At 33.2% G+C, this 14,668-nt stretch overlaps 1 protein-coding gene across 21 annotated transcripts in view; it reads left to right on the top strand.

Annotated features, from left to right (window-relative positions):
• The window catches only part of CDH18 (cadherin 18), a 1,124,701-nt gene that overhangs the window by 855,141 nt on the left and 254,892 nt on the right, over positions 1–14,668 (top strand). For all 21 annotated transcript variants that reach the window (XM_078004402.1, XM_015139758.3, XM_028849356.2 and 18 more), the window contains one exon: positions 4,833–5,127. Coding sequence is in view for 19 of the 21 variants with exons in the window: in XM_015139758.3 (XP_014995244.1) it covers positions 4,833–5,127 (295 nt within the window). In the remaining 2 variants the exon portion in view is untranslated. The remainder of the gene's footprint in view (positions 1–4,832; positions 5,128–14,668) is intronic.

Genomic DNA, 14,668 nt, shown 5'->3' with positions numbered 1-14,668 from the left:
CCTCTTTCACAGCGTGGGCACTTAGTATTTGGGCTGTCTTGGGGGCCCTGCAGGAACCATCTGCTTCCTTCAGAGGGTCTGTGGGTACTCTCAGGATTCCAGATATTCCTGCAGTCATTCTGGGGCGAAATTCACGATGCGAGCCTCCACATCCTGCTCTGTCCATCTGAGTTATAGCTGCGATCTAGTCCTGGCTCCCATCCACCTTGATGGATTAAATTTTTGAAAATAAAACTTTATTTAACTGTTTAACATAACTTTTTACACATTTATTGGTGTTTAAATAAAAATTATGGTTAATGCAGGTCCCTTTTTCACAGAGACTAATATATTATCAGTTAGCATGAGATTGTAACTGCTTAATGTGTTTTATTTCACATCAGTTACTTATTAAGATTTCGATTGATTTTTGTTTCATTTGCTTATACTTTAAGAATATAATACATTCTGGAATGAAGGATACATAATACCTCTCAATGACATGTATCCCCTATGTTTTCACATTTCTTTCACATTGTGTCACATAATTTTATGCAAGTTTTGGAGATAATGATCAATCATAGTGGAATTACTATATTTCTGCCTTTATTTTTGGCTTCCACTGAAATATTATAAATATGTTTTCTACTTATAAACAAGTGTATAAATTATGTAGCCCAAAATATTACAGTTTTAAGTCAATGACCTATCTTTTTAACATAGCTTAAAGTCCTAATTAAACTCAACTTTCTAAATGAATGGCTCCACCACCATCTTCTTAACCTTTTAAAGTTATTCTTCCCCAAGGGATAGAATATGATTGTATTGAGCAACTTTGCATTAGAGTGAAAGCTATACATTTTCAGGTCCTGATCCTAATGTAGTCCAGGGTGAATAAATAGTTTTCTAGAGTGAACTCATGTGAGTCACATTGACTTTCTAAGTGCCATAGGTTACTACCTAATGCTAAGAAAGTGAGTTTATTAAAGTAATGCTAGAGATTACTAGCATTTTTGCTTCACTAGGGTGACTGCATTTTCTTTTTTTTTTTTTTTTCACCCCTCATTCCTTGGCTGTTCTCTAAAGAGCAGTTAATTAACCCTACTTTATTATGTGATGAGATACCCAAAGACTATCTGTTCTTGCTTTAGCACAATAAAATGTCTGTCTTTCAGCATGAAAATACAGCCTAGTTTGCAAAATCCCATGGCTCTAAAAGTATAAATAAGGTGTTACATTCAGACCCTGCTACTTGGTATTACTAAACTGATTAAAAAAAAAAAAAAAAAAAAGAACTCCACTGTATATAACTGAAATCAAATTTATCTTCCAAATATCTTTTCTTATTTCACTGTAAAAAAATCATGGACATCTCTCTTAAGTAGTATAGTGACTAGCTAAGCTTGTAACCTATATTTAACTGGTTACTGAGTCACTACCATGTGTATATATGGAGTATTTCTAATTTCCATGCTCTTTTCAAATTCTTTCATTTGATGTCTCATTGGTGACCCCACTCAGAGATGACATATTTCTATCATCATAATATTCCTAACCAGATTTCTAATCTGGTTATTATTATATATTCCTAATCTCTATTCAAGAGCTTTTTCTCCATTTCTCAAGTTTTCTATGTCTGCAACTACCCTTACTATTCACATATTTCATTCATTCATCATTTTTTGGCTTCCAAAAATTAATAAAATACTTCTCTAGAGTGTTAAAACTCATTTATTAAAAAATTCAAGACAAAATAGTCAAGGTTTCTTTCAGGCTCCATTCCTGTTGCAAAGTGTATGTTATAAACAGAACTGAGATTTGAGAATAGATGGGGTGGAGGAGAGGGAATCTTGAGAGTAAACCACTTTGCTACTTCACAAGTGGTTATCATCATAATCATATAAAGTATTAGTCAATCTACTAAATAACTACTACAATGGTTTCCCATTAGTGTTACATGGGGATGTGATTATTTCAAGATTTAACCAGGTGGCCAAGAAACTAAAATTTCATTAATAAAATGATCATCTACATTATTTAAAAACTCATGCTAAATATTCTCAGAAAGCAATGTAATCTAAATACATTTTCATGATATTTTGGTGTAAGTTTCATAATATTTGGTATAAGGTTATCCAACAATATAAATATTATTGAATTATAATTCACTGATCTTATTGCAATATAGGTTCAAATTAGTCATGTCTTCAGAAGCATTTATGCTGTTTATTAGGTATTATAAAAACTTTATTAATTATAGAAAGTATATGTGAATTATGATAATGGTACTCATGTGGAGTCATATTCAAGTCTTAAAACTGATAGCCCTAAAATTACTGAAATTTTTATTTTATATATGAATTACTAGAATTTATATAGAGTGTATAGTATATATATTTTAGTAGATGCTGTAGTTTAAGAACTTTACTATTTCTCTTATATATTTAAGCCTATTCTTCTTTAAATATACTTAAGTATCTGTAATACGAACCTAACTGTACACTTAGTATAATTTTATATTACTACATTTTGTTAGTAATAAAAAGACTAGGTGATATCAAATAAAGTTCACTAAAAATGTTTTTCATGTATATATATATATATACACACACACACACACACACATATACCTATCCTGAAGATGAATGCCAATTTTCATCATTGTTAAACTTTTAGAAATTTTTAAAAGGCATAACACATTATGCAGAAATGTTTTATATAGTTATAAGTACAAAATATAGATTTATAATTTATATATAACAACATAATAATTACCAAACTATCTCACCTTTTATAGTTCAATGACAAGTATTCTAGAAAAGGTTTTAAAAACATTTGGTAAATGAATTTGTTGATTTCCTTTGCTCCGTTTTGGTCACAGATTGATGTGAAGTTAGAGAATATGAAATAGGTTGCTCTACTGATAATTTGTGGGTGTCTGCTTCATGAGATGAATCTTTTCTCCTAGTAACTAAAATGATATGTTAAGAGACATAAATAAATAAACACATTTTCATACATGGATACAATTGTATCACCCAATTCACTCTGCATTCTTCTTTTAGTATCCAGTTTACTAATGAAGTGTGAATCTTTGAAAGCTGTGTATTTTTGCTCATTTTTATGCAAGATCTAAATAAACATTTTTAAATGGTTTCATTTGTTGAATCTTACTCTGTGATTCCTGTCAAAATTTTGCCCTGGTAATTTTGTACATGTTTTCAAGAAAGAAGCAAAATTATTCCCATACTATCGTTTATGTTTCAGTTGCCCTAATTTTCCCAGAAAAAGTCTTTTTCTCATATTGCGTTGTCTTTTTCTGTATTTTGTCTTTTCCAAATGTCTTCTGAGAGTTCAGAGACTTTAAAACTCAAAAATGTTCATGTTACTATGGCAAGAAAACTGAAATGCTATGTGAACAAGGTTGTGTTTTTTCAATGTTTCTACGTGTCAGAAATGAGAAAAAGGTAAGTCATTGAGGTTATGTGACCAAAAGGGTTTAATATAAAGGATAACTGTTCAGACCTCTTGGGAGAAACAATCCTTAAAAATATATTTGTGAACTGAGGAAATACTGCTGTTATTTCTAGCTAGAAATATAGCACTGGCACTCATGGAACTATTTAAGTGAATTCGGTGTTATAGCACAATCTTTTGCAAAAACTACATGCAGTTTAAATGACAACAAAGTGTATTATCTTAATATTTCAGGTATTTTTCTTATTGAAGATCTCTTCTCTAATTTATTGTTACTTTAATAATATCTATTCAAATATATTTGATAATTTTAATTTTAGTAAGTGTAGATTTGTTACTATATTTCAGTTAATTAAAATGAGGGCCTATTTAGCAACTAAATATCAACTACTATTTAAATTTTGAGTTAAAGTTTTATAATCCCTAACTAAAAAAATACTCTATCCCCTAAAAAGTATTTTATTTATTTATTTATTTAATATTATTATTTTTGAGACGGAGTCTCACTCTGTCACCCAGGCTGGAGTGCAGTGGCACCATCTCAGCTCACTGCAAACTCTGCCTCCCAGGTTCACGCCATTCTCCTGCCTCAGCCTCCTGAGTAGCTGGGACTACAGGTGCCCACCACCACACCTGGCTAACTTTTTGTATTTTTAGTAGAGACAGTGTTTCACCGTGTTAGCCAGGATGGTCTCAATCTCCTGACCTCGTGATCCTCCTGCCTCGGCCTCCCAAAGTGCTGGGATTACAGGCGTGAGCCACCACACCAGGCCAAGAATACTCTATTTTTTAATATTCTACATCAAAGCCCTTCATATTAGAAGTGATTTCATTTATTTTTTTCTAATTATTAAACACATGATTGTGACTATGACTTAAATATGTGCCTCTTTTGTGAAAATTTTAATAATTAATTTGAACCTCAATTTGTCATACGATATATATTTTTTTCTAGTTGTAAAGTTGAAATCAATGTCAAATAATTAAAACAAAATGAAACAAAATATATTATTTTCACAAGTACGGAAGTCAACAATAATCTGGGAATTTATTTTCCCAACTTTATGGCAGTTAGTGGAATGTGGATTTAGTAAAATTACAGGGCCATTTTTGTTTTAATAAATATTGTTTATTGTTTTTTTCTTAGCTCAATAACTGGATCTCTTAGACAAACCATGATAGCAATATCCTTATTAACCAAGTGAAAAAAAGAAAAATACTGCAGAAAAGTAAATGATAGTAGTAACACACAGCGCACTATAAAGGGAAGAAAAGTCATAGTCAAACAAAGTAATTATAGGTAGGGAATTTTCAGAGAACATAATGTGAGGTCGGAATATAAATACATGCTAAATTATTCGATGTGTATTTCACAGCTTCACTCCAATTCTGACAAAGGTGATGGATCTGTCAAGTACATCCTTACTGGAGAGGGTGCTGGGACTATATTTATCATTGACGATACCACGGGTGATATCCACTCAACAAAAAGCCTAGACAGAGAGCAGAAGACCCACTATGTGCTTCACGCTCAAGCCATTGACAGACGTACAAACAAACCTCTTGAACCTGAATCTGAGTTTATCATCAAAGTGCAAGACATCAATGACAATGCTCCAAAATTCACAGATGGACCATACATTGTTACTGTGCCTGAAATGTCAGACATGGGTAAGAAAAATCATTTTTATTATTATGCAATTAACATATTTTTAAAAATAAAAAAGTCATCTTTAGAACACCAATTTTTACTTGTATATGTATCTAGAGGGGATACATATACATAAACTTCATATAAATATGAAGTTTCAAAACATTTTAGTATTTTTTGAGGCATAAAGTGTTAAAGACTATTGGGTCTGGCAATTATAATATTCACTGAAGTTGATTTCTAATAATGTAAGTGTAGGTAGTAGTTGGATCTCAAGGGGAAAGAAACATACATTTGAAAACACGTGGAATACGTGTTTTTTGATATGTCTTTTCTATGACGTGAATTCTATATGTATATTGTTAAGAACATACCAGTATATTCAATTTGATTATTTGCGCAGAAGATTCTAGAATGTCTGAAATTTTTGTCTCCAGGTCTTTTAAGCTTTCAGTGTATGACCAAATTATAATACCATTAATAGTTGTTGCTACATTAATCAATAAAACTTTTCAAATATTCCTAAGCATTGACATGCCTTATTTATTTAAAAATATATGACAGCCCTGTGAAGTATTTTGAAAATCATTTTCAAGACGTGCAAACTGGCATAAAGTATTTAAGTCACTTTTGCAAATTCACATATTTAGAAATAGCCAAGTAGGCATTATTCCAGGTTCAGCTGAATGCAAAGCCTACACTGCAGCCAGTGTAATCATGATCCAGGGCTTGAGTCACCCTAATGATCTGGGGCTTTTTCACCACTCACTGGTTTCTGTGGTGTAGCTATTTGAATTTATTTTTGTTTATTTTTCATTTCATGGGATGATTTTTTTTTAAGTTTAAAATGGTTCTTCTGTGATAATACTTTTTGACTATCTTTATGAGACTCTAAGCTTTGTAACACATTTATTGAGTAAAGATTCCATATATTTAATTTTACTGCATATGTATGAGTATTGTTTTAGATTAAGGTTCTTATAGTCAGTCACTGATCAAATCAGTCTGTGAATTTGATATATATATATGTGTGTGTGTATGTGTGTGTGTGTGTGTGTGTGTGTGTGTATTTCAGTGGAAGATGGCAGCATCTTTCCTCTCAACTCCCGATTCCAGCATATGTTAGTCTTCTTGAGCTAGGCAGGTAGCTCCTGCCATCACTGTAGGAGCAGGTAAGGAAGACACAGTGAGGTCTTCTTCATAGCTGAAGTCTCAGGGGAGAAAGCAATTGCCAAACTCGTTCCCTCTGGACCACAGCAGAAAACAGGAACCAGCCTGCAGGAGCCTAAGAGAGGCCTAGAATGTTGATCTCCAAGGAGAGTCGAGGGGGAATTAAAGGCTTCAGTATGATTAACTCTGGTGAGTGAGAGTTTGCATGGGAACTCAAGGACAGAATTCTCTCTGCCACATCAAGGAATTGATGCCCACAAAACTCATCTCCTCTGCCTTAGGAAGGCGAAGGCTCCCACCTGTGAGAGTGCTCCTGGTGAACTATTTCCAAGACAAGTAAGGGTCCCCAGGAGCACAAAGGAAACTGTCATAACCACAGGTGGTAAAACTCTAGAGAGAAAAACAGGCAGAGCAGGAATTACCCAGAAAGACAGTATACTAAACAGTAGTCAATACGAGCATTGGAGGGTTTTTACAGACACCACAAACAGATTTCTGTAACCCAAAGCCTTTTGCTTTAAACAAATAAGTAAATAACAACAATAAAGAAAATCAATATATGGATTGAAGGTATGAATGGTAACTAATTAGACCTCAATTATTGTCCTGGTACCTAAAATCATAACTGACTAGAAGAAGTAGCTAATAGCCATGGAAACAAACATAAAATTGTGGATATTGTGGGAAAAAGAAAGCAGATGTAGAGAACATATTCATTAGACCTATCATGTGAATAGCATGTGTTCTTGGAGAAAAATAAAGAGCAAGTGGAGGAAAGGAGCAATCATAATTTTTCTTGAAGTGAATAATATACTGACTTTATAAGTTTAGTTGACTTTCCAAGTTCCAGGAAGACTTAATAAAATAAGAATCAAACATAGTTGAAAATCCTGTTAAAGTTTTAAAGCCTAATAAAAAAGAGAAAATTTTAAAAACATTCAGATTTTTAAAAATTAGCTATGAATAAAAATGAAGATGCTACCCTCACATTTATTACATGAAATAGAGGAATCTGATAGAGAGTTGAGTCCCATTTACAGCCTACAGAGAAAACACCGAAGCCCCAAATCTATTGTTCAGAGAAATATGATCCATCAGCTAGGGCAAAATAAATATTTGGAGAAAGATCTGGAACGTCTATTATTCTCCTACCTAATTTAGAAAAACATTTGAGAAAATAGTTGAAATTAAAAATAGTTGAAATAAATCAGAACAGCGATCTAAAAGTCAAGGAAAATTACAAAGAGGAAAAATGTTATCAGCTTTTTGAACTCTGGAATAGGTGTGTGTGTGTGCGTGTGTGTGTGTGTGTGTGTGTACACTGAGTTAATACGAATGGATATTTTTGAAATACTGTCAAAGGATGCCACATAATCTATGTAAGAATCATGAGGCATAAAGTAATTTTTGCAGAAAAGACTGAGTTGAGGACTCGGGAACAAGTCAAAGTCCTCATCTGGGGTTTGGGAAGAAAGATGGGAATGGTGAAAAGTTAATATTCTTAAGTTCTCTTACTGAGATGAGTATGGTTGAGAGACAAAAATTTAATATCTGAAAGTAGTATAGAAAAAGGACAAGATAGAGTAAGTTTCAACTCTCTGTACTACTGTGGTTTCAGGCAAGATTCTATTGAGTTATTTTATGGGAAACCTTAAGCTGAATATTGGAAATTATATTTGGTCAGTAAGTTTTTGTGTGCGTGTGTATATACACACATTACTCTAGGAAAACAAATTCATACAATTCATGATAATAACATATAATACATAGTGTAACATGAATGCATAGAACATGATACGAAAGTGGAGGGAAAAATTCACTTTACATTGTATTCTTAAGAATGGGTGATATTTTCATTAACTCTAACTCTGATTTTTTTTTTTTTTTTTTTTTTTTTTGAGTCAGAGTCTCGCTCCACCACCCAGGCTGGAGTGCAGTGGCATGATCTTGGCTCACTTCAACCTCTGCCTCCCACGTTCAAGCAATTCTCAAGTGTCAACCTCCCAAGTAGCTGGGATTACAGGCATGTTCCACCAGGCCCAGCTAAAGTTTGTAATTTTAGTAGAGGCGGGGTCTTGCCATGTTGGTCAGAATGATCTTGAACTCTTGGTCTAAAATGATCCGCCCTTCTGGGCCTCCCAAAGTGCTGGGATTTGAGGTGTGAGCCACTGTGCCTGACCAACTCTGATTTTAGAAACCAAAAGTTGATGATATTATAGGGCAAAGATCTGCAGACAATGGTAGGGGGAACAAATCTGTCCTGCTCCCTGTTTTTGTGCGTTTACTGAAACACAGCTACACTCGTTTACTTGAAGATTGTCCGTGGTAGTTTTGGCACTGCAGTGGCAGAGCTGGGTGGTCATATCACTGGCCCACAATGCCCAAAATATTTACAGTGTTTTCTTTTATTTAAAAAAAAAAATGAGTTTGCCAGTCTTCATTGTAAGCTATTATAGGGAGATCAGAGGCAAGGAACAATTAGAGGATGGTGTCATAGTTCTGATACACAAGGTATCTGCTGATCTATAGCAGTTAGTGTTCTGCTAGCCCTACTGGACTATATATGTATACACAGAAATATGGCAGTTGTTACAAATATATGGGATCATGCTTATTCCCTTTGGGTGGATACTGTTAGTTATCTAATGAATATCCAGGCTTCCCTTCTGTGATACTAAGATAGCCCAGTTTTGTTAGAGAATACAGATGTATTGCAAAATACGCATGTATGTGCACAGAAAACATCTGAAGGAAATAGACACACACATGTTGTTGAAAGTTTACTTCTAAACACTATATTGTGGCTTTATTTGGTATGAAATGAAAAAGTGGTTCTAAATTTTTAATAAAAATCCTTTTTATAACACTAACACCTAAAATATACTGGTTTCTAATGCTAACTAATGACGAATAATAACATAAGTAGGTGACAACAAAATTTTTATCAACATATGGTGCCTGATAAAATTACTTTTTTTTTTTTTACCATATACTCATTAATTCAGTTTTGAATCATTAAAAAAACTCTCTCCATATATTTATTCAATTCTTTCTTGAGTGAGAGAGAGTAAATGCATTTTATGTGCTGAGAGCTGTGATACTGGCTAGTAATATAATGGTTAATAAAACAAGACCACTACCTTTGAGCAAACTGCAGACTTACAAATAGAAAATTCCAATATGATGTCTGATAAGCACCAAAATAGGGGAACCATAGAGTTGGACAGGGAGCCCCACTTGTGGATGACAGAAGACGTCCTCAGAGAATCTTAAATAATGCATAATGGTTTATCAGGTAGAAAAGGAAAAATAGATAGACATTTGACGTACAGGATAAAATGATTTTAAAAAATACTATTTTCTTCCTGGTGAGTTTATAGTCCATCTTGGGCTGTGTGTGTCTGTGTGTGTGTGTGTATGTGTACCCGTGTGTGCATTTGTGTGTTTTGGGGAAATAAAGAGGAAATCATTCAAATAATAGATTTTCTATATAGCTTTGCAAATATGTTACGAGAATACAGAAAAGGCAGTACCAGAGACTTCCTTGGTGTGCAAGATTTTATCAGATTATTGTTTCTTGCATCTCTCGCTAAGTAATGATTATGGAGCCGAAGTAATTGCAGTGCGCTATATTGCCAGTGAGAAAAGCGTAATGTTGTTGTATATTTCTTGTTGGTGGGCAATAATGTGCCGGCAAAGTCTGAGACATTTTGGATGGCTCAATACAGAAAGATGCAAAAATAAACTGCATTCTAAAGCATGTTTTAATGTAAGATTTGTATGTATCTTTTTGATCTACACAATATAACTTCACCAATTATCTAAGGAATCATATTCTCCTAGGAACAGGTTTTTCAATCTTTCCACTATTGACATTTTGGACTGGATAATTCTTTGTTGTGAGGGTCTTCCCTGTGCCTTGTAGGATGTTTAGTAACACTGCTGGCCTCTCCCCAGTAAATGTGGCAGTCTTCCTCCCACTACCACAAAGTGGTGATGTCTTCAGACGTTGCCAAATATCCTCTGGATGACAAAATTGCTCTGAGTTAAAAACTACTGCCCTAGGGAACATGCAATATAAAGAATTAAAAATGTCAAAGTAGAAACACAAATTAAATAATATATTTATTAAATGGATGATCCTGTCCAGAGAGACTTTCGTAGTGCCAGAATGCTCATGCCATGTACTTTAAAACAAAAATATGTTCTATCTGGCTAAGTAAGCAATAACAGTGTTTAAATATTAATTGTCATCTTGAAGTGCACAGTATTATGAAAACACTGAGGAAAGTCGTGGAATAAAATGAGGTTTTTTGCACCCACAGAAGGAAGAGTAATGGCATGGCTACTTGGGAACCATGAGGTTCTCATTAAAAAATAAAAATAAAAAAATATATATATACACACACACACACACACACACACACACACATACACACACACACAGTATAGCCTTCATTTAGAAGACCCCTTGAATTATGTTTGGTTCCTAGTAAGGTACTGGCTGTCATATGTGTGTGTGATATATACATGTATATATACATATATATGACATATACACATATGTGACATATACACATATGTGACATGTACATATATACATATATGACATACATATACATGTATACAAACATTAAATATTTAGATAAGCATATATACATCCACTGTATATACTTATCTAAATAATTTCAACAGAGTAAACACATGTGAACAGAATGGCATTATAATATTATCGAGGGCAAATGTAACCTGGATTAATCCATAATAGATGTACATATTTGATCAATGCAAATTTGAGACTTTAAATTTTCCTTTTTTTGTGATATACAGTACATTATCACTTCAGCCTTGATCTTTACCACCTTCTATCAATTATTTTATGGAATTATTTCTTTAATTCCTTTCTCTACAGTTACATTACATGTCTAAGTTATATAGTCTTCAGAATTGACAATTAAAATATGAGATAATGAGTTAATGTGTTTATCACAACATGGAGATGAAAATGACCATGAGATGAAATGATAGCTGGTTTTCGAGTCAGGAGTCAAGTGAATGTTTTTAGAAATTAAGATGAATAAAATTGTATTTGTAAATGGCATTACACTTTCAAATGAAAAGCATATCATAACTGACTAAGAAATTTAACAATAATACAAAGACATAAAATTGGCAATAAAAAGCTGGTAAAGGTGTTTGTCTTAATTGTGCATATCATATCTCTTTTATTTAAAACAGGAATAATTTTTATCTCTTCTCTTTTTATGGAGACATCCTAAAGTTTCTGCAATTACAGTACTGCTTTCACCTAGAGTGAGTTTCTATAATTGTATTAACTGAAATTTGTTTCTATTGCAGTCATTATTTTTTTTAAATGTTTTAAATCTAGAAGTTGTTTCAAAAAAAATCTTATACCAGATCACAATGTAGTTTGGCAGAACATAAACTTTACTATTTTCTTTTTCAAATATACATTTCTGTATGAAAATGTACAAACTTTTAGCTCTTCTGTATATTAGTAAAATAGACATCATTAAATACCATGTAAAAGCATTTAACAGGTTGTAATAGGTTATGGAACTAGTAATTTTTAATGAATGAGAGAGAATAAAATATTGTATTTTAACAGAATTATAAGTATACATTTGATAAATTTTAGGTTCAATATAATAAACTTATTTTTGCTGCTACAAAAAGGAGATTGTTTTACTGCAAAGTTCCTTTTTCTTGGAAATGCACTGAAACATCTCTAATCTTTTTCATGTCTTCTTTTTTCACCTCCAATCTCTAAGGCCCCAGGCTGTTCCATTTGCAGCTGTGTTTCTTGTTGCAGAGCAACAAGAAGAAACACCAGCTGTGCTGACTTTATTGTGCTTCTTGTTGGAGAGCTGATTTAGTTCTGCCCAAATATCTTGGGATGTTCACCCTGGACACCTGCCAAGATTCTAGTAGCCATTTAAAAATCATTACCCTGGGGCATAATGTTCGGAATGGGATCATTTCCAGAAAGTACAGCCAGCTCTCTAATTCCACATGGAACATTGCAGTACTCGTGAAGAGACACATTGGACAACTGACAAATCAGAAGGTGGACAAAATTGTGCAAGTTTCATAATTTTCTTCTTTATTTGCATAAGTATTCTTCCGTGTAAGTTAGCTTTTGTTTCGTACAAATCAACCCATCCACAATTTAGTGGCCACAAACAATATTTGTTTTATTTGCTCATAATTCGGTGGGCCAGGCTACTCCTCTGCTAGGGTCATACATTGCGCTGTAGTCATCTAGAAGCTCAAGTGGAGCTGGTGCCTCCCTCATCTGCAGTGGTGGATGCTGGTTATCAGCTGGCTTTTCTGGGGTCTCAGCTGGGTGGCTTGTCTCTGATCCATGGTATCTTATCCTCCAGTTAGGGGCCTGCTTCGTGTGCATTCTTACGTCGGTAGTTCAAGAGGATAAGAACCAAAATATTAAGGGTTTTAGAGAGGAGGCTCAGAAGTTCTGTTTTTCCACTTTTCCTGCATTCTGTTGTTGTATCCCCTCAGTTGAAGGAAGAGATTCCGTAAATATTTATCGAACAAGTACATGATGTTCCTTTCCACCTACAATTACATCTAGAGGAAAGATTTTGTGGAAATATTGACTCTTAATTTTTGGAACATAATTGTTCCAATATCTGGTAAAATTGCATTATTGTTTCATTGGGTAAAGATTATATATATATAATATCCATATATATATATATATCTCCTTAACTTTGCTGTTGTAAATTAAAGAAAGGCCCAATAAACCAACATAGTTTTTAACCCTTATTCAGTGATTGATGTGATTTACTAGATTGTGTTTTACACTTCAAGTGATTCCTGAGCCTTTCCATTTACTTTTTTTTTTAACTTATATGTTAAGTTCAGCAATATATGTACAGGATGTGCAGGTTTGTTACATAGGTAAACATGTGTCATGGGGCTTGTTGTATAGATCATTTCATCACCCAGGTATCAAACCTGGTATCCATTAGTTATTTTTCCTGATCCTCTCCCTCTTCCTATCCTCTGCCCATTGGTAGGCCCCAGAGTACACGGTTACCCTCTTACCACTTACTTTTTATGAATGTAAATGTAGACCAGACTTGGAATTCCCTAATAAAACTGGTCGTTTCACAAGATAAAATACTTGACTAGAAGATATCTATTTTTCTGCATAAATTGGACCACATTCATATAGATTTAATTGGTACATCATGTTTTAAAAAATATGATAGCCAAAGAATGACTTTCTTGTTTATAGGCCTCGATGTAGAAAACCGAAACACAAAACAAACCCGTCGGAGGTTCTTGGCAGTTTAAAGAAGCAGGTTATGTGTAGGTAATTCTAAAAAATAGAATAAGTGAAATTATTACAGTGGTCAATGGATCATTGAGGTATATAATTTGGCTTTTGAATGTAGCACTTCTCTTGAAGTAGAGAATGTCTTTTTTTGAGAAAATATACATAACAAAATATTTACTACAATTGATCTTAGAGCAACCTTGGCTTATTATTTTAGCAACTCTCACCTTTGATTATAAGTTACTTTGAAATCATCTGATATCATACTGGTCTGTAGGTCCCTTAAAAGTATATTTTAAAAATCTCAGTATCATGTACACATAACACAGTGTCTAAAACTAAATAGGTAATAAATAAAATATGTATAGAATGAGTAAACACAGATTATATACATTTTCACAGAGACTGAGAGCTATTATTAAATGTGACTTTTTCCTATATTTATCATATTCATTCATGAATCAATTTTCTCATTAGAATCATTCTTATTAATTATATAAATTGACTGGAATGTCACACATATAGATCCTAATAATAACAATTTATGTTGTTTCCTTCTTACAAGAATAAAGCAATAATCTCAAAATTGACACTTGTCATAATTCAAGTATCACTAAAAATACTAATCAGTCTATGTTGTTGTCCCAATATTTTAATAAAAGCATATGAATTAAAATTGTTTGTATCATTTTACAAGTTGAAAAATATTTTAAGCAAAAGCTGAAATTATGGTATTAGGACATATACTGAAATTTTATTTTATTTAAACAATCAGGATATATGATAATCACTCTCACTTTTAATTGAACCTGATTTCCAATTCTGTTTGGATAATTTTTTTTGGGGGGGGCACATAATTTTGGATAGTTATGTCCATTTCCTAGGAGTCAGGTGTTCAGTGAATGTTCAGTGATCAGGCACAGAGAGAAAGCTCAACGTGAGAGATGTGGAGTAGGCCCAGTGATTAGAAGGCATCAAGATCATATCTGAAAATAACACACACATACAAAATGACTAGGTTTAGTGTGAGGGCATAGTGACCAGGCATAGAGTGAAAATGACACAGC

This window comes from Macaca mulatta, chromosome 6 (assembly GCF_049350105.2).
Source record: "Macaca mulatta isolate MMU2019108-1 chromosome 6, T2T-MMU8v2.0, whole genome shotgun sequence".
Classification (NCBI taxonomy): domain Eukaryota; kingdom Metazoa; phylum Chordata; class Mammalia; order Primates; family Cercopithecidae; genus Macaca; species Macaca mulatta.
This window is presented reverse-complemented; position numbering and strand designations above follow the sequence as displayed.